At 41.3% G+C, this 23,168-nt stretch overlaps 1 protein-coding gene across 2 annotated transcripts in view; it reads left to right on the top strand.

Moving 5' to 3' along the window:
* The first annotated feature begins 3,768 nt into the window (after positions 1-3,768).
* Positions 3,769-23,168, top strand: part of CMTM8 (CKLF like MARVEL transmembrane domain containing 8) — a 110,528-nt gene continuing 91,128 nt past the window's right edge. Inside the window, exons 1-2 of one of the 2 annotated variants that reach the window (XM_055321472.1) lie at positions 3,769-4,187; positions 6,406-6,564. In XM_055321472.1, coding sequence (XP_055177447.1) covers positions 4,041-4,187; positions 6,406-6,564 — 306 coding nt within the window. In that variant the 5' untranslated portion in view covers positions 3,769-4,040. The remainder of the gene's footprint in view (positions 4,188-6,405; positions 6,565-23,168) is intronic. The other variant, XM_055321473.1, reaches the window with a different exon arrangement.

Here is a 23,168-nt window from a genome sequence, read left to right as displayed (position 1 = left end):
CACCAAATAATTTGATTTTTAAAATGGGCAGAGGATCTGAACAGACATTTCTAAAAAGATTTTATTTGACAGAGAGCACACAAGTAGGAGTGGCAGGCAGAGGGAGAAGGAGAAGCAGGTGCTCTGCTGAGCAAGGAGCTTGATGCAGGACTTGATCCCAGGACCCTTGGATCATGACCTGAGCCAAAGGCAGACACTTAACCTATTGAGCTACCCAGGCACCCCTGAATAGACATTTTTCCAAAGAAGACATATAGATGGCCAATAGATACATGAAAAGACGCTCAGCATCACTACTCATCAGGGAAATACAAATTAATACCCCAACGAAATATTACCTCACTCCAGTCAGAATGACTAGTATCAAAAAGACAAGAAGTAAAGGGGCCTCTGGGTGGTTCAGTCAGTTAGGCATCTGACCCTTGGTTTCGGCTCAGGTTATGATCTCAGGGTCGTAAGATCGGGCCATGTCAGGCTCCACCCTCAGTGGGGAATCAGCTAGAGATTTTCTCCCCTTCCCTCTTCCTGCCCCCACTCTCGTGCATTCTCTTTCTCTCTAAAATAAATTTTTAAAAATCTTTTTTTAAAAAGACAAGAAAAGAAACAACTAGTGTTGGTGAGAATGTGGAGAGAAGAGAAACCTCACACACTGCTGGTGGGAATGTAAATTGGTGCAACTACTGTAGAAATAATATGGAGGTTCCTCAAAAAACTAAAAATAGAATTATCATATAGTCCAGTAATTCTACCACTGGGTATTTATACAAAGAAAACAAAAACACTAATTGAAGATATATGCACCCCTGTGTTTATTGCAGCATTATTTACACTAGTCAAGACATGGAAGCAATCCAAATGTCCACAGATAGATGAATGGATAGGAATAGAATATTACTTAGCCATAAAAAAGAATATAATTTTGCTATTTGCCCACAACAAGAGGGACCCAGAGGGTATTATGCTGAGTAAAAATAAAACAGAAGTAGACAAATACTCACTTATATGTGGAATCTAAAAAACAAAAAGCAGACTTTTAAATACAAAGAACAACCTGGTGTTTGCCAGATGGGAGATGGGTGGGAGGATGGGCAAAATAGGTAAAGGGGATTAAGACGTACAGACATCTAGTCATAAAGTCACAAAAATGAAAAGCACAGCATAGGGAATATAGTTAATATTACTGTAATAATGTTGTATGGTGACTACACTTACTGCGGTGAGCACTGAGTAATGTGTAGAACTGTCAAATCACTATGCTGTACACATGAAACTAATATAACATAGTATGTCAGATATACTTCAATAATAAAAAAATGAGTTTATAAATGAGAATATCCCTGGTCCCTTGATGCTGTCTACGGTCTTTATTATCCTACTTCATGGATTAAAAGATGGCCACCATTCTTTTCTGCTTCTCCCAGCCAGAGGTGGTATCTATTTCCCACCTGTTTGAATCCAGGCTGCTCTTGTTACTGGCCTTGATCAACAGAATGTGCTGGAAATGATTCTGTATAGCTCTCAAAGCTGGGCCTTAAAAGCATCTGCAGCTTCTGCTTTTGCCCCTCTTGGAATGTTCTCTTCTAGAAGACAGTCGTTGTGGAGAAGTTCAACTACTCTGAGCCTACCACACTGTGAGGACACCCAGGTTTCATAGAGAGATAGAAGCACTACATAGAGAAGCACAGAAGTGCCAGAATGTGAGCTGACAGAACGTCAGTGAAGCTTTTTTTTGACTCTCTAGGCGTGCCCAGCCACTGGTAGAAAGCAGCTGAGTGAACGACTCCAACATCATATGAAGCAGAAGAAACTGTCAGCCAAACCCTGCCCAAATTCCTGACCCACAGATTCATGAGCAAATAAGATGGTGTTATTTTAAACCACTAATGTTTGGGGAGCGTTTATTACATTGCAATAGATAACCTAAACACATAGTTAGATCATTTATATATTTTTATTGCAGAAAATTACTGCCTTTGATGAAAGTGCCATGCTAGACCTCACTGAGGGTGTTCTGTAGTATAGTCTTGTGTATATTTTACCTTTTTAAACTAAAAAAAAAGAATATCTGAATTTTGAAATCCACCTGGGCCCAAAGGGGTTTTTTTGAGAAGGAATTGCCCTTTGTATTACAGAAATAGAGTTGTCTAGACTTCCTTCCTGTCTTCCTGCATTCACTAAACGTCATGCTTTATGCCATAGACTTTTTCCCCAGCCATTTCATATGCGCACCCCTGATTTCCCTGGCTGCATGGCCAGTTTCTCTAAAGCAGCAGGTCTCCAACTGACATGTTATTGTGTATCAGAGTCCCTTGGAAGGTCTGTTCAAACACAGCTTCTCCGGCTGGCTTGGGCTCGGTCTTCAGAATTTCTGACTCCATGGGTCTAGGGTGGGGTTTGAGAGCCTGCGTTTCTAACAGACTCCTAGGTGAGAGAACCATCGCTCTAGGGGAGAGTGCCATTATTTTAATTTTTGTTGCATTTACCCACCTGTGCAAGGTGCTTAGTAAACACTCATGGATGGAATTTCTCCAAATCCTCATCTTTATAATGCTTTATAATCCTTAACTTTTACTCCCTGAGGTCATCCTGACTAGGCCCTAGACTTATAAGAAACTAATTCCTTGCTTTATTAGATTTCGTTGTTGCTTTCTCCTCACCTGATAAGACATGGTGAATAACATGTCCCTTCTGACCTCTTTTTTCACGTGTCTTGGAGCAGATCAGAAGGAAGGCCTTTCCTATGACCTGGAAGCAACCCTCTATTTGTGACCAAATTATCGTTCCTTTCTTTTTGGTGGTTTCCATGTTCTTGCCAGCCTTTTACAAAAGATCCTCTTTTGGCCAGAGGACCAATTTCTTAAAGCCTGCCTTTTGCAGATGGCACCACTGAGGCCCAGAGAAGCGGAGCCACTGGCTCATGGTCATAACAGCAAGTGGCCTGTCGGGGCTCGGGTCTCACCCAGCTCACCCGTCCCCCATGCCAAGAAAGCACAGCCCGTTTGTCATAAACTTCGTTCTGCACAACCCACACCTTTCAAGCTCCCCGCCCCCACCCCCGTCCCCCGAGCATTTCCTTCCGAGGGCGACGGGACGGTCACACATTCATCTTGACCAGGGACCCCAAATAACTCCCCGGTCGGGTCTCCGGGCCAGGCGCCATCACCCAGACTCCGCGAATCCCCGATGGAGCCCCTGCGAGCGCCCGGGAGAGTCCGGCCCTCGGCCCTCCAAGCCCAGCGATTAAGTTGGTTCCTCAAATTGTTCCCGACAGGAGGGGCAGGATGTGCGGCGGCCCTCGGTGGCGGCCGCAGCGGGAGGGGAGAAGCTCGGCCGGCTCCCGGGCAGTCTGGCGGCCTCGCGCCGATCTCGGGGCTCAGGCCGCTCCCCGCCGCGGCCGGGTCCCCGCCCGACCCCCGGCCTCCGCCGTCGCGCGCGGGGCCCGCTCCTGGGGCCTCGCCCTCCCGGGGGCCGCGCAGCCCCGGCCCCGCCGCCAGGTGGAGGGAGGCAGGTCGGCGGGCGGCCCGCGCGGGGGCGGGGCCCGGAGGGGGCGGGGGCTGCGCGGCCCCCGGGACCCCGCGCCCTCTGCTCCGCGCCGCCCGCCCGCGCCCCGCTCCCCCCGCTCCCCCCGCCCCCGGCCGCCCCCCGCACCCCCGCCGGGGCCCCCGCAACAGGTGAGGCGGCCGCCGGCCCGCGCTCCTCTACGGGGCGGTCCTTCTCCCGCCCGCCTCGCGCCCGCCCCTCTCCACGCCCCCTCCCCTCCTCCCGGCCTCCGCCGCCTCGGCTGCCGGCGGTCTCCCCGGGCGCGGGGCTCTCCTCCTCCTCCTCCTCCTTCTCCTCCTCCTCCTCCTTCTCCTCCTCCTCCTCCTCCTTCTCCTCCCCCCCCCGAGCCCGCGCCGAGGAGCCGGGGGCCCCGCGCACTCCACGGCACGCGCCTCGGTCCCCGCGCCCGCCGCGCTCCCCTCCCCCCGCCGGTGTCCCCAGGGCCCGGGCCGCGCGCCGGGGGGGTCCCCGAGGAGGGGCCAGCCGGGCCGGGCGCGGCGATGGAGGAGCCGCAGCGCGCCCGCTCGCACACCGTCACCACCACCGCCAGCTCCTTCGCCGAGAACTTCTCCACCAGCAGCAGCAGCTTCGCCTACGACCGGGAGTTCCTCCGCACCCTGCCCGGGCTCCTCATCGTGGCGGAGATCGTGAGTGCCGGGGCGGGGGCCGGGGCCGGGGGCGGGGGCCGGCTTCCAGCTTCCAGCTTCCAGGAAGCCCTTTGGGCTCGGTCTCGCCTTCTGCCCCGTGTGCCAAACTCAGAGACCACCTCTCGGATCACCTTGCGCTCCCTGCCGGGAAGAGGGTCGTGACCCTCAGGAGGCCTACTGGGGGAGGACCCCGACCTGCCGGGCCGGCTCGCGGGTAGAGGAGGGTCTCGGGCGCGGGATGCCTGGTGGGCGTTGAGTTGGTGTTAATGAGCCTCACCGACACCTGATGCCTCCCTTGCCTGATCTCCACGTGGATGGCCTCCTCCCTAAAAGCAAAGCTTTACAAAACTCCGGGGGGTGGGGGGGGGGGAAGAGGAGGAGAGGACTTTTTTCTTTGCCTAATTTATCTTCCCTGGTAGTAAGATTGAGGTGGATTAAAAAACTTATACTGAGTAAAATCTGAGGGCCTCAAGCCCGTTGAGGGCCAGAAGGTTTCCTGACTCGTGCTGTGCACATCCTGGTGTAGGCTCACAACATTTCTGGGGAGGAGGCCTGGAGTGTGCATTCCTCTCTTCATAGGACATGGAGGCTGAACGGTCAAGTGATTTCTCCTTAAGCCCAGCCAGTCCTCTTGGCTGGAGCCCTGCTAACAGCTACTGGTGGCTACTGTTAATTAAACTCACGGTGGGGCAGGGTCCCCTCAAAACTTTTAGATGCCTTTGTGCCCTGTAATCCACACAAGAGCCCCACCCCGTGAAAGTGGCTTCAATTATTCCATTTTACATGGGAAAAGACTGAGGCATAAGGAGGGAAAGTTAAGTCACACCTGAGAGTAATGGGACTGCAGTTCAGCCCCAGGTCTGACTCCAGGGCCCTGCTCTTCTTAACCCCTTAAGTTAAGGGGTATCTTCCCAGCTGTCTAACCAGTCCTCTTTCTATCATAGCTCACACACACTCCTTGAAACATTTGTGGCATTGAAATCTAGCTTATATGGGGTTAGAGAATGTGAGCTATGTTGGTATAAAAGTGGCAGAAGACTCGGGTGGTTTCTTAGAGAGGCCTCCAACAAAACCTGGTACATCAAATAGCTTACTTGCTCCTCTGGAGTCTCACACCCCACCCCAGATCAACTGAATTGATTCCAGGGCACATAAAGTTTGAGAAGTGTTGACTCAGCTCATCCCCCCAGCTAGTTCCCTCAGGGAATGTTGAGGGATACAAGAGACCCAATAAAAACTAAGGTATTGGAATCACCTTGCAGGGCCTGAGTTATAGGAATTCGACAAATATTTGCTATGTGAATGAAGTTGTAGGCAGGCTCCTCTGCTCCAGCAGAACAAACAGAAGCTAAAGTCAGAGATAGGGGCCTCTACCCAGGGTGGATTTGGACCAGGCATGAAGAAAAATGCCTTTTGTTCTCTGATTTCTGATCAATATGCTCTGTGTTCCACACTTTTTCAGAAAATAGGAAAGTGAAGGACAAGATGTAAATGGCCCACAATCCCATCACAGAAAACAACCACCAGTGGTTGATACTTTGGCATGGAAAAACAAGTAGGAAAAATTACCCATATCACTACAATAGTTCAATTTTTACTTCTGACAGCTATATATGCACATGTTTTAAAGAGTCGGTTTTGGGGCACCTGGGTGGCTCAGTTGGTTAAGCGTCTGCCTTCAGCTCAGGTATGGTCTCAGGGTCCTGGGATGGAGCCCTGCATAGAGTCCTGCGTGCTTCTCCCTCTACTTCTGCCACCCTCCCCGCCCCCCACCCCACTCTCATGTGCTCACTCTCAAATAAATAAATAAAATCTTTTTTTAAGAAAAGGAGAAAAAAGGTAAAAAGAGTTTCAGAGAAAAAAACGGGACAATTTAAAAATATCTCCTTATACTTAAGTTTTCCTGATTGAGAGAACACACCAGGTTCTCAGTATAATGGAAGGATATGGACTCAGAAGGCAGCACATTAGTGTGATCTTATAGATCTCTCAGGAGAGTCCACAGGCTTCCAGAAGGGAAAGAAAAGAAAGGATGAAGAATTGAAATTTCTGAAAACAACAGAACAGCTAAAAGACAATGGAGGAATACTTTCCAAATTCTGAAGGGAAACAATTTCCAATCTAACATTCTTTACCTAATCAAACTATTAATTATGTGGAACAGATTGAGATATTTTGAAAGATGTAAATCTCAATACACACATATATCCCTTCTCAGGAAACTACTAAAGTCTGTGTGGTCCCCCCACTGGGAGTTAGGCAAAAGAGAGAGGAACACTGGTCAGGAGAAGCAGGGGACCCAACCCAGAAGAGAAGAAGAGAGAAAGAATCTCCAGGGTGCTGCTGCAGGAGACCCCAGGCTGTCAGCTGTACCCAGGTATGCAGGCCAGGTGGGAGCGGGTCAGAGGCTCCCAGAGAGGATTGGTCGTGAGACAACCTTGATAGAATTCCAGATGTCTCTTGGTTGCCTGATAGGAAATTTTGACAAGGTAAAATTAGTGAGGAAACAGATAAAGAAGGAAGAAATGGAAAAGAAAATCACTAACTCCAGGGAAACAAACTGGGCAGAAAAGGAAAAGCGCTCACAGACTACTCAGTGGCTCAGCTGTGAACAGTGTCTATGGTGTCCTAAGGTCAACACTGATTGTTAATTTAACCCCAAACATAGGGGGAGACAGGCAGGGTATAGGTATAATATAGGTTGAGATGGGTAAAAGGTGGTCTGGGAGTGCTAAAGCCTCTTCTCCCAGAGGGGGAAGCCAGTGGATAACACCTACAACTGCGAAAAACAGATCAAGGAACAGATTATAAACATGTTATTTACAGCTCTAAGGGATTTTAAAACGAGGAGACAGTGGGGCAAACTTATAACTCTGCCTGTAAGACTGACATACATACATACGTTTATTATTTATTTGTTTGTTTGTTTATTTTAAAGATCTTATTTAGGGATCCCTGGGTGGCTCAGCCGTTTGGCGCCTGCCTTTGGCCCAGGGCGCGATCCTGGAGTCCCAGGATCGAGTCCCACGTTGGGCTCCCGGCATGGAGCCTGCTTCTCCCTCCTCCTGTGTCTCTGCCTCTTTCTCTCTCTCTCTGTGTCTATCATAAATAAAAATAAATAAATAAATCTTTAAAAACAAATAAAGATCTTATTTATTTGAGAGAGAGAGTCCATGGTGGGAAGGGGCAGAAGGAGAGAGAGTGAGAGAAGCAGATTTCCGGCTAAGCAGGAAGCCCAAAGCAAAGCTTGATCCCAGGCCCCTGGGATCATGACCTGAGCCGAAGGCAAATGCTTAACCAACTGAGCCACCCAGCTGCCCCAACCCTTTTTTTCCCCCTATGCGTGTATATTCTTATAATTTTTTTTATGGGTTTATGACATGCAGTGTTCACTTGCCATACCATAAGCGTTTCTCAGGATCTTGGATCTCAATTATTACAGTTTTCTGTTGTAAGGAAGTGCTGTATTTGATTTCCTCTCTTTTCTATTTTAAAATTAACATGTTTCAAGGTGCCTGAGTGGCTCAGTTGGTTGGGTATCTGACTCTTGATTTCAGCTTGAGTCATGATACCAGGCTTGTGGGACCAAGCTTTACATTGGGCTCTTTGCTGGATGGAGAGCCTTTTGGGATTCTCTCTCCCTCTGCATGCTCTCTATCTCTAAAAAAAAATACAATAAAAGTTAAAAAAATAAAATTAACACGTTTCTAGGTTTTACTAGTATAGCCAGTGCTATAGCAATCTTCCTTCTTTGTCCCTCTTCTCACTTTTAACCAGTAATTTTCTCAAGGGAAAGTACCTTAAAGTAGAATTGTGTGTCAAAGAGTACACAAATTTAAGGGTTTTGTTACATATTCTTTTTTTTTTTTTTTAGATTTTATTTATTTATTCATAAGAGAGAGAGAGAGAGGCAGAGACACAGGCAGAGGGAGAAGCAGGCTCCATGCAGGGAGCCCGAACCGGGACTCGATCTTGGGTCTCCAGGATCACACTCTGCGCTGAAGGCGGTGCTAAATCGCTGAGCCACCTGGGCTGCCCTTGTTACATATTCTGAAGTTATCTTTCCACAAAGTTCTGCCAGTTTAAATTATTATCTGTAGTGTGAGCCTATTAAACATTTTTTTTTACATTAGAAGAGTTTCTAAAATAAAAAGTGTGAAGGATCACCTCAAATGATATATGCTTTACTGATCTAAGATAAGATAGTTTTTTGTTCATGTTTTAATGTCTGCATCAGACATGGATAGTTTCTTGGAGGCAGTGCAGTGTCGCACCACTGATTCTTTATGGGGTGAAGGAAGCAGGTTTCAAACTATTGCTATCCTAGCCCTGGCATTATGATAGACCTACCCCCAGAAGAATGTTACTTTTTGCCTTGGAAAAAAACCCAAATACTGACACAAAGAATTGCTAAGACTCTTCCTGCTTGAACCTGGGAGAAATTATTATTTAATAGAGAACAAAACATAATGTTTTCCCAAATCTGTTGTCAAAATCCGTAGCCCTGGCTTTCCCCCAGGAGTGAATGGTTGTAGCTAACCTATTCAAACACTTTGGATTGTGCCAATGTAACATTGTGTTGAAACCAAATTGTAGTCATTTCCTTCCGTTTAAGGTTTTATAACAAGCTAGAAGCAATCCAGTGCTTGACCTGTGACTTGTGGGATGCTGTGATCTTATAACAATTACGAGTATTTGAAGAATTAAAGTGATTTGTCAGAAGCTGAGTTAATTGCACCCTTCCTGTTATCTGGTGACTTCAAAATGAATTACAGCATCCGTGTAATAATATTGGGTCACCTTTCATATACTTACTGTCATTAGCAGACTTAGGTGGGGAAGGACGAATAGAGTTTACTGAGAGCTAGAATCTAAATTATACTATCTGGTGGAAGTCTTTTAAAAAAAAAACCGTGAACACAGTTTTTTTATTTTGCAAAAATAATACCTAGTTTTTGTAGAAAAAATAGAAGAATTTAGGCAAGAAAACCCCCCTGTAATTCTATCCCTATGGTGGTTCCTACCAGGCATAGTGCTAGAAGAGGCTAGAATTTAAAAAAAAAAAAAAATTGGTTATTGTAATACATGAAGCTTCTCCTGATGTTTAGTGCCCTGAGGATCAGGGTTGCTAAATGTTCTGAAGTGCATAGGACAGTCCCCAACAATGAATGAATTGTTTTACCAATTGCCAATAGTACCACTGTTAAGGAACTCTGAGTTGACTCTTGTAATAAACCATTGCAGAGTTTTTCAAGTGGTTATGTATCATTTATCTGTGTTTTTTAAAAATACAGTCACTTGTAAACTAGTCTTTTTGCTTATTGCTATGACTATCTGTGCTGGATATCTCCCATTTGTCCCTCAGATCCACTCTATACCCTGCTCCACTCTTCTCCACCCTGAAGACTGACTTGCATGGACCGTCCCAAGGGGACTTCTCTGATGTTTCACTGAATTCATCCAAAAGTGGTTCCTGCAGGAGGCGGATAGGGTAAGAGGAGAGCAGCTCCTGGTTATTCAGTCCCTAGGATTCGTCCCTGCTGACTCTCAGCGGGTTGACTCTGTCCCTCCACGGAAGGCGGGCTGTCTGGCAACCCTCTCCACACAGCTGTTTTTCCTGGCTCTGATAGCCATTCACTCCCAGCTGCTTACCATTGCCAGGCACTGCACTATCACTGTGGTTTTCCTGCACTCTGCTTTATAAATAATACCTTTATTAAACTCAACTCAGATTACCCAATCTGAAAGTGCCATGTGTCCTGCAGAGACCTGATAGATTATCTTTTCTCATTAATAATTAATTTCTTATGACATTCTTAATGGCCACATAGTATTCCATAAATATCCAGGCTCCTTCCGTTCAATTTGTTTCTTTCCTTTAAAACTGTAATAAAATTCCTTTATGCTCTTTCTGGTTTTTTGTTTTGTTTTGTTTTAGATTTTATTTATTTGAGAGTGCGAACACTAGTAGGAAAGAGGGGCAGAGGGGGAGAGAGAGGTGGCAGGAGAAAGAAGCAGACTTCCCACTGAGCAGGGATCCCCATGCGGGGCTTGATCCCAGGACCCCAGGATTGTGACCTGAGCCAAAGGCAGATATTTAACCGACTGTTAAGGTGCCCCTTTCTGGTTGTTCTTTAATGTTTTCTAAGGAGGAATACTTAGAATTGAATAAAAGTTCTATGAATTTTCTTTAAAGTCAAGTTTATTGAGGTTTCTAATAAAATTCACCCTTTTTACTGTAAAGTTCTTTGAGTTTTAGCATGTGCATTCTTAAAAAGCAGCTCTATGAAAATAGATTATAAAATTGACCTTTTTAATGTGTACAAGTCAAGGATTTTTAGGATACTTACAGAGTTGTTACCACCACTATTTTAGATCATATTTGTCACCTCAGAAAGAAATCCCATACCTATTAGCAGTTACTTCCTATTCTTCCCTCCTCTTAGTTCTTGGGAACCATTAGTCTGCTTTCTGTCTCTAGAGATTTGTCTATTCTGGACATTTCACAAAAATGGCCCTACAATATGTGACTCTGGTTTCTTTTACTTAACATAATGCTTTTATTTTTATTATTATTTTTTAACATAATGCTTTTAGTGGTCATCCATGCTATAGCATCTATCAGTACTTCATTCCTTTTATTGCAAATAATATTCCATTGTATTATATGTATATTATTTTGTTTATTCATCAATTGATGGGCATTTGAGTTATTTCCACATTTTGACTATTATGAGTAATGCAGCTATGAACTTTCATGTACAAGTTTTTTTGTGCACATATGTTTTCACTTCTCTTGGGCACTTACGTAGGAATGGAATGGCTGAGTCATAGGGTAACTCTTTGTTTAATATTTTGAAGTACTGCTAGACTATTTTCAAAGTGGCTGCACTACACACACTACAATCCAGCCAGCAATCCGAGTTTCAATTTCTCTACATCCTCACTAAGATTGCTTATTATCTGCTTTTTAAAAGATATTTATTTATTTATTTATTTTAGAGAGATAGAGAGTGCACATGTGAGCAGCAGTGAGGAAACAGACTCCCTGTTGACTGGGGAGCCTGACGTTGGGCTCCATGCCAGGACCCTAAGATCATGACCTGAGCTGAAACCAAGAGTTGGAAGCTTAACTGACTGAGCCACCCAGGCGCCCCCTATTTTCTGTCTTTTTAGTTCTGGGTGTCATACAGAATGTGAAGTGTTATCTCATTGTGGTTTTGGTTTGTATTTCTATAACAACTAATGATTTTGAACAGCTCTTCATATGCTTATTGGTCATTTGTATATCTTCTTTGGGGAAATGTCTATTCAGATCCTTTGATACTTAAAATATTATTTTTTTTTTGTTGAGTTGTAAGAGCTCTTTATATATTTTGGATACAATTCTCTTATTCAGGTATATGATTTGCAAATATTTTTCTTCCGTTCTGTGGGTTGTCTTTTCACTTTATGGATGGTGTCCTTTGAAGTCAAGCAAAGATTCTTTAATTGATAAAGTTCAGTTTATATATTTTTTTCTTTTGTGGCTTATGCTTTTTATATCATATCTGAGAATACTTTCTTAATGCAAGGTCATGAAGATTTACTTTTATGTTTTTTTCCTAAAAAGTTGTATAGTTTTCTCTTAACTTTGAGTCTATGATACATTTTGAGTTGCCTTTTATATATTGTATGAGGGTAGGGGTCTAAGTTGATTCTTTTCCAGACAGATATCTAATTGCCCCAATACCATTTGATGAAAAGACTAGTTTTCTCCCATTGAATTGTCTTGGTACCCTTGTCAAAAATCAAATGTAACGTAAGGGTTTATTTCTTGATTCTCAGTTCTATTCCATTGATCTCTATGTCCTTGTGCCAGTACCACACTGTATTGATTAGCTTTGTAGAAAGTTTTGAAATCAGGAGTTGTGAGTGCACCAAATTTATCTTTTTTCAAAAATTTTTTTTTTTTGGCTATTCTCAGTACCTTGCATTTCCATATGAATTTTAGTATTAGTTTGTCAATTTCTGCAAAAGTGGCAGCTGAAATTTCAATATGGATTGTACTGACTCTGTAGATCAATTTGGGGTGTATTGCCATCTTAACAAAATTAAAATTTCCAATTCATGAACATAGGATGTGTTTCCATTTAATTAGGTTTTCTCTAATTTCAACAATGTTTTGTAGTTTTCAGCACACAGGTCTTGTTTTTCTTTAGTTAGATTTATTTGTAAGTACTTTTTCTTTCTGATGCTATTACAAGTGGAATTATTAATTTTATTTTTTGAGCTCTTCATTGTTAGATCATAGAAATCTAATTGAGTTCCATATCCTTGATCTTGTATCCTACAATTTTGATGACTTCATTTATTAGTTCTAAGTTTTTTGGTGGTTTGGCATATGTGTTTTTAAGATTCTACTGCCAAATTATACAGAAGGGTTTATAGCAATTTGCATTTCCTCTAGTGGTGTTTTAGTGTGTAACAGGGTTTGTTTCTGCAAATACTCAAGCTTTCTTTTAATATTTGCCAATTTTGTTGGAATGGGAGATAGTCAAAATAATTAAAACTAGTTTGGAATGGACACCAGAAAGAACATCAGCTGATATTTAGGGGAACCCTGGACATGTAAAAATGAACAAATTGTTTTTATTTTCATTTTGGAGATTATTAAACTTGAATATTTTTTAAATGCTCATTAGCCATTTATTTCTTCTTTTGGTAACTGCTTGATTTTTCCTCTTCACTGAAAACTTTCTTTAAAAAATGTTTTAAAGGGGATCCCTGGGTGGCGCAGCGGTTTGGCGCCTGCCTTTGGCCCAGGGCGCGATCCTGGAGACCCGGGATCGAATCCCACGTCAGGCTCCCGGTGCATGGAGCCTGCTTCTCCCTCTGCCTATGTCTTCTGCCTCTCTCTCTCTCTCTCTCTCTCTCTCTCTCTCTGTCTCTCTCTCTATCATAAATAAATAATAAAAAAATGTTTTAAAGATATAAAAGAGAAAACTCTTTTAAAAAGATTTTATTTATTTATTCATGAGAGACACACAGAGAGAGGCAGAGACATAGGCAGAGGGAGAAGCAGGCTCCCTGTGGGGAGCCTCATGCAGGACTCAATCCCAGAACCCTGGAATCACACCTTACACCAAAGGCAGATGCTCAACCACTGAGCTACCCAGGCATCCCAAGAGAGAGAAAACTTAAATGAAAATTATCTCCCAGGAGAGAAATAAGATTGGTTTGGGGAATGTGTTCGAATGGGTTGTTTGCTTTTTAACTGCTTTTTTATAGGTTTACATTTTTTATTAATGAGAATATATTTATGGGTTAATGGAATTCAAGAAGCTTGTAGCAAAGTAGTAAGTGCTCATTGTAAAGATAAATTTCAAATCATTTATATATGGGATGAAAACTGCAGGTCTCTGCTAACCTATGCCCTCCATTCCATCCCTCATCCAGCCTGCTGCCTTGTACTTACCATTCACATTTCTCCTAGACCTTTTTTCTATATCTGTGCAAATATATAGTATGACACACATACATGAATGAGCATGTTACATATATCCTGCTACTATTTCATCATTTAATAATATCTTGATTTTTTTATGTTCTTATGGGTATTAATTTTCTGTCACTTGTTAATAGCATCAGTCATGCCATTTTCATCAAAATAAATTTCTAATTTGCACAGAATCTAAATCCTTATCTTTTGGGAAACTGGGTGGCTCAGTTGGTTAAGTGTCAGACTCTTACTTTCAGCTTAGGTCATGATCTATCTCAGGGTTGTGAGATTGAGCCCTGCATTGGGCTCCAAACTCAGCATGGAGTCTGCTTGAGATTCTCTTTCTCCTTCTCCCTTAGCCCTTCCGCTGCTTGCATGCTCTCTAAATAAAAAAATATCTTTAAACTGTTATCTTTATTTGGCCTTCTAGGATTTACTTTGCTTAAACATGGCTTCCCTAGCCCCAGGATTATGCAAATATTTGAAGAAAATACAGGAGAATTTTTAAAAATTATTTAATTTTAATTTTTTAAGAGATTTTATTTATTTGAGGGGGAGAGAGTGTGTGAGAGAGAAAACATGAGTGGTGATGGGCAGAGGGAGAAGTAGACTCCTTGCTGAGCAGAGAGCACAAGGTGGGGCTTGAACCCAGGACTCAGGGATCATGACCTGAGCCAAAGGCATATGCTCAACTGACTGAGCCACCCAGATACCCCTAGGAGAATTTTTTAGTATTAAAAGTATTTACCAAAAAAAAAGTATTTACCCTCTTAAGCCATAGGTTCCTTTTGTGTGTATGAGGTAAGAATGTGATTTCACTTTTTTCCCCAAATGGGTATGCAGTTGTCTCACCATTAATCATACCATATTCCCATATATGTTTAACTATTTCTTGACCCTAATCTTTTCTATTCTTGAGTCAATTCTAAACCCTTTTAATTACCATAGATTCATTGCGAATTTTAATATCTAGTAGTCTTACTAATTTTTGTATTTCTTTGCTATTCGTGTATATTTACACTACTACAAGTGATTTTCAGAATCAGTGTTCCCTAATCCCCTACAACTTTGATTAAATTCATGTTAATTTGATAATTTAATTATGTATAAATTAATATGATTAGTTAATTATAATTAGTATTATAAATTAATATGATACTGAATCTCATAACCTATGAATACAGTATCTCTTTATTTGGGTCAGTTTATGCTCTTGAAGTCCTAAGTTTTTTCTAGATGAATCTTATGTATTTTTTTTAAACATTTATTTATTTGATAGGTAGAGTGAGTGACAGAGCATGAGCAGGGAGAGGGGATGAAGGAGAGGGACAAGCAGACTCCCCACTGAACAGGAAGCCCGATGGAAGCCAAAAGCAGATGCTTAACCGACTAAGCCAACCAAGCACCCCTTATGTATTTCTTACTAGAATTATGAATTCTTAATTTTCAATAAGGGAGACTTGTCAAAAGTTTTATCAATTTCTGATTATTTGTGGTTTATAAAGCAGCTGTTATTTTTCTTATTTTAATCTTGTGTGTAGCCATCTTATTTGAGTTTCTAGTTCTAATAGTTTTATTTTAAAAGTAAAATTATAGTACTATCTGTGAATAAGGAGTGTTTTCTTCTTACTATTTTTCAAATTTTTTAAAAAATATTTATTTACTTGAGAGACAGAATGCACACATGAGAGAGCACAAGATGGGGAGAGGGCAGAGGGAGAAGCAGATGCAGGACTCAGTTCCAGGACCCCAGGATCATGACTTGAGCCAAAGAAAGATGCTTAACCAACTTAGCCACCCAGGTGCCCAGGACTGTTTTCTTTTCGTTTTTATATTTATACTCCCCCCCCCCCCCACTATTGCATAGGTTGAGACGACCAGAGTAATGTTGAATGATTGGGATGAAATGAGTGTCCTTGGCTGGCTCATAACTTTAGTTGAGCTGTTTCTAATGTATTAATGATAGTACAGGTTTAACTATAGGTTATGGTAGATATTTTTTGTGAGTTAAGGAAGGGAAGTTTGACTTGTAGCTATTTTAATCAGAAATGATTGTTGAATTTAGAAGATAGGTTGGGGAAGAGTGTTCATTGATGTGATCATCCAGGGTTTTAGTTCCCTTAATTTGCTAATGGAGTGAATTATAAATCTAATATTGACTCATTCTTGTGATCTTGGAAAAATCTCTACTTAGTTATGATATCTTTTCATATTCTATTATATTTTAAAACTTTTTTTTTTACTCTTAAATTTAATTTGTTCATATTATATCTGGCTGTTTCTACACCCATTATGTAAGATCAACCTTTTGGGGGCAGCCCGGGTAGCTCAGCAGTTTAGTGCTGTTTTCAGCCCAGGGCCTGATCCTGGAGACCCGGGATCGAGTCCTATGTCAGGCTTCCCGCATGGAGCCTGCTTCTCCCTCTGCCTGTGTCCCTGCATCTCTCTCTCTCTCTCTGTGTCTCTCATGAATAAAGAAATAAAATCTTAAAAAAAAAAAAAAAAGATCAACCTTTTGATTCCTTTGCTGTGATCTGTTTTGTTTTATTTTAATATCTCCATGTGAGCTTTTTTGGCCAACATTTATCTGTTATGCTCTTGTCCCTTTATTTTGAGTTGAGGTAAGATTTGCTAAACATAAAATTAATTATTTAAGTTTTTATTTTAATTCCAGTTAGCATACAGTGCTACATTAGTTTTAGGTGTACAATATAGTGATTCAGCAATTTCATACATTGCCCAGTACTCATCAGAACAAGTGCCCCCCCCAGTCCCCATTATCCACTTCACCCATCCCCTGACCCCTTCTGGTAACCATTGATTTGTTCTCTCTAGTTAAGAGTCTGTTTCTTGTTTTGTCTCATTCTCCCTTTTTTCTCCCCTTTGTTTGTTAGAATTGTTTCTCAAATTCCACAAATGATTGAAATAAAATTATTTTAAGTGAACAATTGAATGGTGTTTAGTACATTCACTGTGTTGTACAATCACCACTTCTATATAGTTCCAAAACATTTAATCTTCCCAAAAGGAAACCCTCCTTTTATTCTTTACCTTTTTTCTTCCTGTTATAAGTATATTTTCTATACCCATCATATAGCGAAATTTTATTTCTCTACCCAGTCTTGGGTAGAGAGAACAAGAGAACTTGTTTTCAACATGAAAATTTTATCACATTTATATTTATTATAATAACTTATTTAGAATTTTTAGTTTTCTTTTTTCTTCTAGTGAATAAAATTATAAATTCTATTTTGTTTGGAGTTTACTTTTTAAATTTTACTCAAAATATCTAAATATTTTTCTGACCACCCAGAAAATTAAGATGTTTAACCATTCAAAAAATGATACTGTCCTCCTTACCTATTCTTTACCATATACTTTGTGTTAGACTGTTTTTTCTGGGTTTTTAAAATAATGCCTTTATTGATGCAATTTCCATGTCCACTCATTTAAAGTGTAAAACTCATGGCACCTGAGTGGCTCAGTTGGTTAAGTGTCTGCCTTTAGCTCAGGTCATGATCTCAGGGTCTCTCAGATAAATAAATAAAATCTTAAAAAAAAAAGTGTACAACTCAGGTGACTTAGAATATCAGAAGTTGTGTAGCCAACACGGCTATCAGTTTTAGAACATTTTCATTATCCATTCCTAAAAGAAACCCCATACCTATTAGCAGTTATTCTCTATTTTCCCGTAACCTCTCCCCACATGCTCTAGGCAACCACCAATTTGTAATCTGTCTGTATAAAATTTACCTAATTTGGATATTTCATATACATGAAATCTTATAATATGTGGTCTCTTGTGATTGACTTCTTTACCTAGCATAATGTTTTCAGGGTTCATCCATGTTGTAGCATGTATCAGTACTTTATTTCTTTGTATTGCCAAATAAAATCCATTTTGTGGCTCTACCACATTTTACCCATTCATGAATTTATGGACATTTGGTTTTTTTCTACCTTTTAACATTGTTGATGCTACTACGAATATTCATATACAATATGTTTTTGCGTAGACCTATATTTTCATTTCTCTTGCATGTATTCCTAGGAGTAGAATTGCTGGATCACCTGAAAATTCTACATTTATCTATTTGAGAAACTGCCTGACCATTCTGCAGAGTGGATGCACTATTTATTTATTTAAAAAAATTTTTTTAAGCAATGAATTTGTATTTTAAGTAATCTCTACACCCAGCATAGGACTCAAATCCACAACTCCAAAATTAAAAGTCACATGCTCCACTGACCAGGCCAGTCAGGCACCCCACTGCACTACTTTTTAAAAAGTGGTTTCGGGATCCCTGGGTGGCTCAGCTGTTTAGCACCTGCCTTTGGCCCAGGGCGCGATCCTGGAGTCCCAGGATTGAGTCCCACATCAGGCTCCCGGCATGGAGCCTGCTTCTCCCTCCTCCTGTGTCTCTGCCTCTCTCTCTCTCTCTCTCTCTATCATAAATAAATAAATCTTTAAAAAAAATAAAAAAATAAAAAAAATAAAAAGTGGTTTCTTAGGAATTGTTTCTTGCTGGTTGTCTGGAGCTTCCCACCCATATCACTGAACAATTACTTGGACTTAACAAGTTTAGATTTTTTCACAGCCTTCTGTCAATTTTTTGTGTCACTTACTTTCTTGATTTATTTTTCAATTTCAAGATAACTCCTTGAGTAATTCTTTTAGGAAGAGTTTGAAGATGGTAAACTTTTTAAATGATTGCACATCTAAAAACATTTTTATCTTCATATTTGAATAATAATTTGGTATAAAATTATAGGTCTTAACATTTCTTTTCATTAATTCTTTGAAGATCTTGCCTCATTGTCTCCAAGCATCCCATACTGTTAATAAGAGACCTGATGGTCTGGTAGACCCTAAATAGGCCTGTGAGGTTCAATCCATTCATGATTATGCATTCCCACAGACAGTTGCAGTGCAAACCTTGCATGATGTGACTTGTATGTTGTATTACCCATGAGAATGTGGAAAGATGGCACTGGTAGTATAGCAAGAAATTGTAGGCGGAATGTTGTTTTATTGGGGTGAAATGGTTTGTGGAAGGTAGTTTTGGAGCCATATCTGTTAATTATACTGGAGCTTCAGGTTGTTGTGGTTGGGAATTAAAGATGACTGTGAAACACTCACTTGGTTTTCTGAGTCTTGATGGGGTCTCTCCCTGGGCAGACCGAGTGCTGTTGCCCCAACATGAGATTAATGGAGAGGATCTGAAGTCCCTCTCTCAGGGCAGCTCTAGCCTGATGTCCCGTGGTGCTCCCTGCTGAGAATATGTCCTTTGCATCACTTGCAGGACATAACCTTTGTAATATTTAAGTCAGAGGGCTTGTTTGCCTTCAGCTATAAACCCACTCCTCTGTGGGAATAATGTTCCTTTTTTTTTAGCAATCAAATGTTTTTTTTAAATCTCCCTAGAAGCTTTTGGAGTTTTCTCCCTATCTTTAGAAATCTGTAGAGAGGGGATCCCTGGGTGGCTCAGCGGTTGCGCCCCTGCCTTTGGCCCAGGGCGCAATCCTGGAGTCCCGGGATCCAGTCCAGCATCAGTCTCCCAGCATGGAGCCTGCTTCTCCCTCTGCCTGTGTGTCTCTGCCTCTCTGTCTCTCTCTGTGTCTATCATAAATAAATAAATAAATATAAAAAAAAGAAATCTGTAAAGATCATATACTTTGCCACTGTATGTCTAGAAAAGCATTCTTTTTTTTTTATCAGCCTTCATTGGACCCTATATAACTAATATCAAAATCTGTCTTCACAGAGATATTTTTTGTATTTCCTGTATCTGTTCTGTTTTCTCCTTCCAAAATATCTTTATTCAATCCAGAAGTTCCAGGAGAGATTAAACTGTCTTCAGTATCTCCTTGCTTTTTTTTTTTTCTTTCAAACTTTCCTCGCTTTGTTCTTTTTGCAGAGCCTTAGGGAAATAACACTTTCAGCCCAGATTCAGATTTTCTGTTGAGTATGGTATTTTGGAGCTTCGATATTTTTAATTCCCAACAGTTTGTCATTCTTTTTACTTTATAGCCTGATTGCTGCTTTTTTAAAATTGAATCATTTTAAGACTCTTTAGTATATTTAAACTTTGTTTTCAGAGAGACCACTTCTGCTTGTTGAGTCTGTTGGCTCCTTGTATGGCTGATTTCCTCAATCATTTGGTGATTCATGAATTGTCGGTTTGTAATTGTAGATGAAATGGCTGGAGAATGTTTGCTTAGTGTGAGTGAGAATCCTGTGCCCCTGGCAGTGAACACAGGTTTCTTTTTTTTTTTTTATCACGTGACCTATATCTAGTGGGTTTTGGTCTGTTTCCAGAGGAAGAGAAATATTAATTGAGTGAAGAGGTGTCATTAGGGAATAGTGTAGCTGCATGGACATTTCTATGAGGTGTGCACATTGCAGGGTGAAGCTTTGTCTTGGGGGCTATTTCCAAAAGTAACTGCTAGGAGAAATGGGGGAGAGGATGATTAACTTGGCAGCTTCTAAGCCTTGAAATTCTTTTCTTTTCTTTCTTTTTTTTTTGTATATTTTTTTATTGGAGTTCGATTTGCCAGCATATAGTATAACACCCAGTGCTCATCCCACCAAGTGCCCCCCTTAGTGCCCGTTACCCAGTCACCCCAACCCCCCGCCCACCTCCCTTTCCACTACCCCTTGTTTGTTTCCCAAAGTTAGGAGTCTCTCATGTTCTGTCTCCCTCTCCGGTATTTCCCACTCATTTTCTCTCCTTTCTCCTTTATTCCCTTTCACTATTTTTCATATTCCCCAATGAATGAGACCATATAATATTTGTCCTTCTCTGAATGACTTCTTCACTCAGCATAATACCCTCCAGTTCCATCCACGCTGAAGCAAATGGTGGGTATTTGTCGTTTCTAATGGGTAATATTCCATTGTATACATAGACCACATCTTCTTTATCCATTCATCTTTCGATGGACAACGAAGCTCCTTCCAGAGTTTGGCTATTGTGGACATTGCTGCTATAAACATTGGGGTGCAGGTATCCTGCCTTAAGCCTTGAAATTCATCCTTAGCAGATTACTTTTGACCTATTCCTTCTCACACTTCTGTTCTTTAGTCTGAATTTTTCTGGGGTCTGTTTGGAAGCTTACCTTTTTTGATAGGTCCTCTCTTTTCCTTTCCAGAGATGAAGCTAGAAACCCCAGGTTTGTCATTAATTTGTCCTCATTTCTTCCCCAGGAATCTTCACTGCTTCAGGCTGCTGCTGCTGCTCTATTCAGGTTTTCGTCACTACTCTGTATTTTTTTTTAATTATTTGTGGGTTTTGTTCATTTGTTTGTTTTGTTTTGCTTTTTGGTCATTTCAGTGAGACTTAAGGAGGATGCAGAGGTAAACGTACAGGTCTGGTCAGCTACCTTGAAAGAGAAGTTCAGCTGTTCTATTATTTGCTGTAATTTTATCTATGATGATTTTACTTACAAAACTCAAAGTTTAACTTGAAATTTATTCATCTCATTCCCCCCCACACACACATTTGACATTGTGCTTAGAAGTTTGTACCTCACTAACAAACCAAATACATTAGTATTTAATCTTTTTCTTTTAGTGTTTTTTAGTGTTCAACCTTCATATTGAAATTTATTGTAGCAGAAGGTATAAATTCAAGTTCCAACATTGTTTCCAAGTGTCTGTTCAGTTGTCCCACCATGAGATATTGCGAGCATTGCCAACTCTTCACTCACTAGTCTGGGTGGCTTGTTTGACTTACTTAATTCTTGTATCTTCTTGGGCTCAACACTGTACATTCCAGTCTTTGTTCCCCTGTTTTAACATTTGTAGTTCTAGGATACATTTAACATCTGATAGGGTAAGCCACCTCAGACGTAACTTTTAGAATTTGTTCTAAATTTTGCACTGCACTGCTGTGTCCCTTCTCTTTTGTGATACTGCTTTTTTTTTTTTTTTAACCTTTATGTATTTGACAGAGAGAGAGTGAACACAAGTAGGCAGAGTGGCAGACAGAGGGAGAGAGAAAGGCAGGCTCTGAGCAGAGAGCCTGATGTGGGGCTTAATCTCCTGAGATTTTTTTTTTCTTTTTTTTTGATGTGGGAGGAAGGGTGCCCCTCCCCCCAAACCATCTTCCTTCCCACTTGCACATGCTCTCTTTTCATGTTCCCAGGCTGTTTGGCCCCTCCCCATCCATCTCTCTGACCCCTTCTCCCTCCCCATCCATCTCTGTTTCTCCTGTAGGCCAGGGAGGGGACCCACACAGTCCTGGCTCCCACACCTGCCCACCTGTCTTCCCAATTGCTCTACTGCCCCCAGAGTGCCTTGTGCCCGGCCACCCAGCGCCCAGTGTGCAAGCAGTTGTGCCAATCTGGGAGGGATAGCTGCTGCTAGTACCTTCTGGGCCACCTGGTTGACCCAGGGGGAGGTGCAGTTGCTGAGGTCAGGGCCCTCAGGATCACAACCCAGGCTGAAGGCAGTTGCTTAACCAACTGAGCCACCCAGGTGCCCCTGTATTGGCTTTTGATTGGATTTTTTAAAATATGTGGACTAATTTTGGGACAAGGGATTTACATTACTTTAGTTCCTATGAAGAAGACTTCTCAATGGTTCCCTTGTCTTTAGGGATGTGTTAGGATTGACTTGTAAGCTCTTCAAGGTCTTTTCCAGAGTTTTACAGTATAAGTTAATAAGATATCTTTTTTTTTTAAAGATCTGTATAAGAATATTTGTTTATTTTTGTATATTTTTTATTGGAGTTCGATTTGCCAACGTATAGTATAACACCCAGTGCTCATCTCATCAAGTGCCCCCCTCAGTGCCCATCACCCATTTATTCAATCATCAGGTATGTGGTATTTATTGTGTGCCAGAATCTGTGTCTGGCATTTAGAATATAGTGGTAAGTAGCACCTTACTTACTATTTATATTTGTTTTTATTAAAACCAATGATAGGATGTAAGTTATAAAAAAAAAAAAAAAAAGATGTGTTTAGGGAGATACTGAAGGATAGTTTAAAACTCCAGATTTGGGCAGCCTGGGTGGCTCAGCGGTTTAGCGCAGCATTCGGCCCAGGGCCTGATCCTGGGGACCTCGGATGGAGTCCCACATTGGGCTCCCTGCATATGGAGTGCTTCTCCCTCTGCCTGTGTCTCTGCTTCTCTCTCTCTGTGTCTCTCATGAATAAATAAGTAAAATCTTAAAAAAAAAATAAAACTTCAGATTTTCAAATTTAAGCTAAAATTCAAATGGCATTTATTCCTTGTAGGTCCCATTATTCACCTCACAAGTCTAACAGATCCAAAATATAGTTTGTTTCTTTTTGCTAAGATTTATGACTAGAACTACCTCAGGAAGGTAGCAGTACTTTTCCTTAGATGAATATTTTACCATTAATTTTATTTTCTTTTTTAGATTTATTTGTTTTGGTGGGGTGCGGCATAGGGAGAGGTTGAGACAGAGAGAATCTCAAGCAGACTCTATGCTGAGCGCAGAGCTGGACACTGGGCTCAATCTCAGAACCAT

Source organism: Nyctereutes procyonoides, unplaced genomic scaffold (genome assembly GCF_905146905.1).
Source record: "Nyctereutes procyonoides isolate TBG_1078 unplaced genomic scaffold, NYPRO_anot_genome, whole genome shotgun sequence".
Taxonomy (NCBI): domain Eukaryota; kingdom Metazoa; phylum Chordata; class Mammalia; order Carnivora; family Canidae; genus Nyctereutes; species Nyctereutes procyonoides.
The sequence above is the reverse complement of the archived record's forward strand: the minus strand, read 5'-3'. Positions and strand labels throughout refer to the sequence as shown.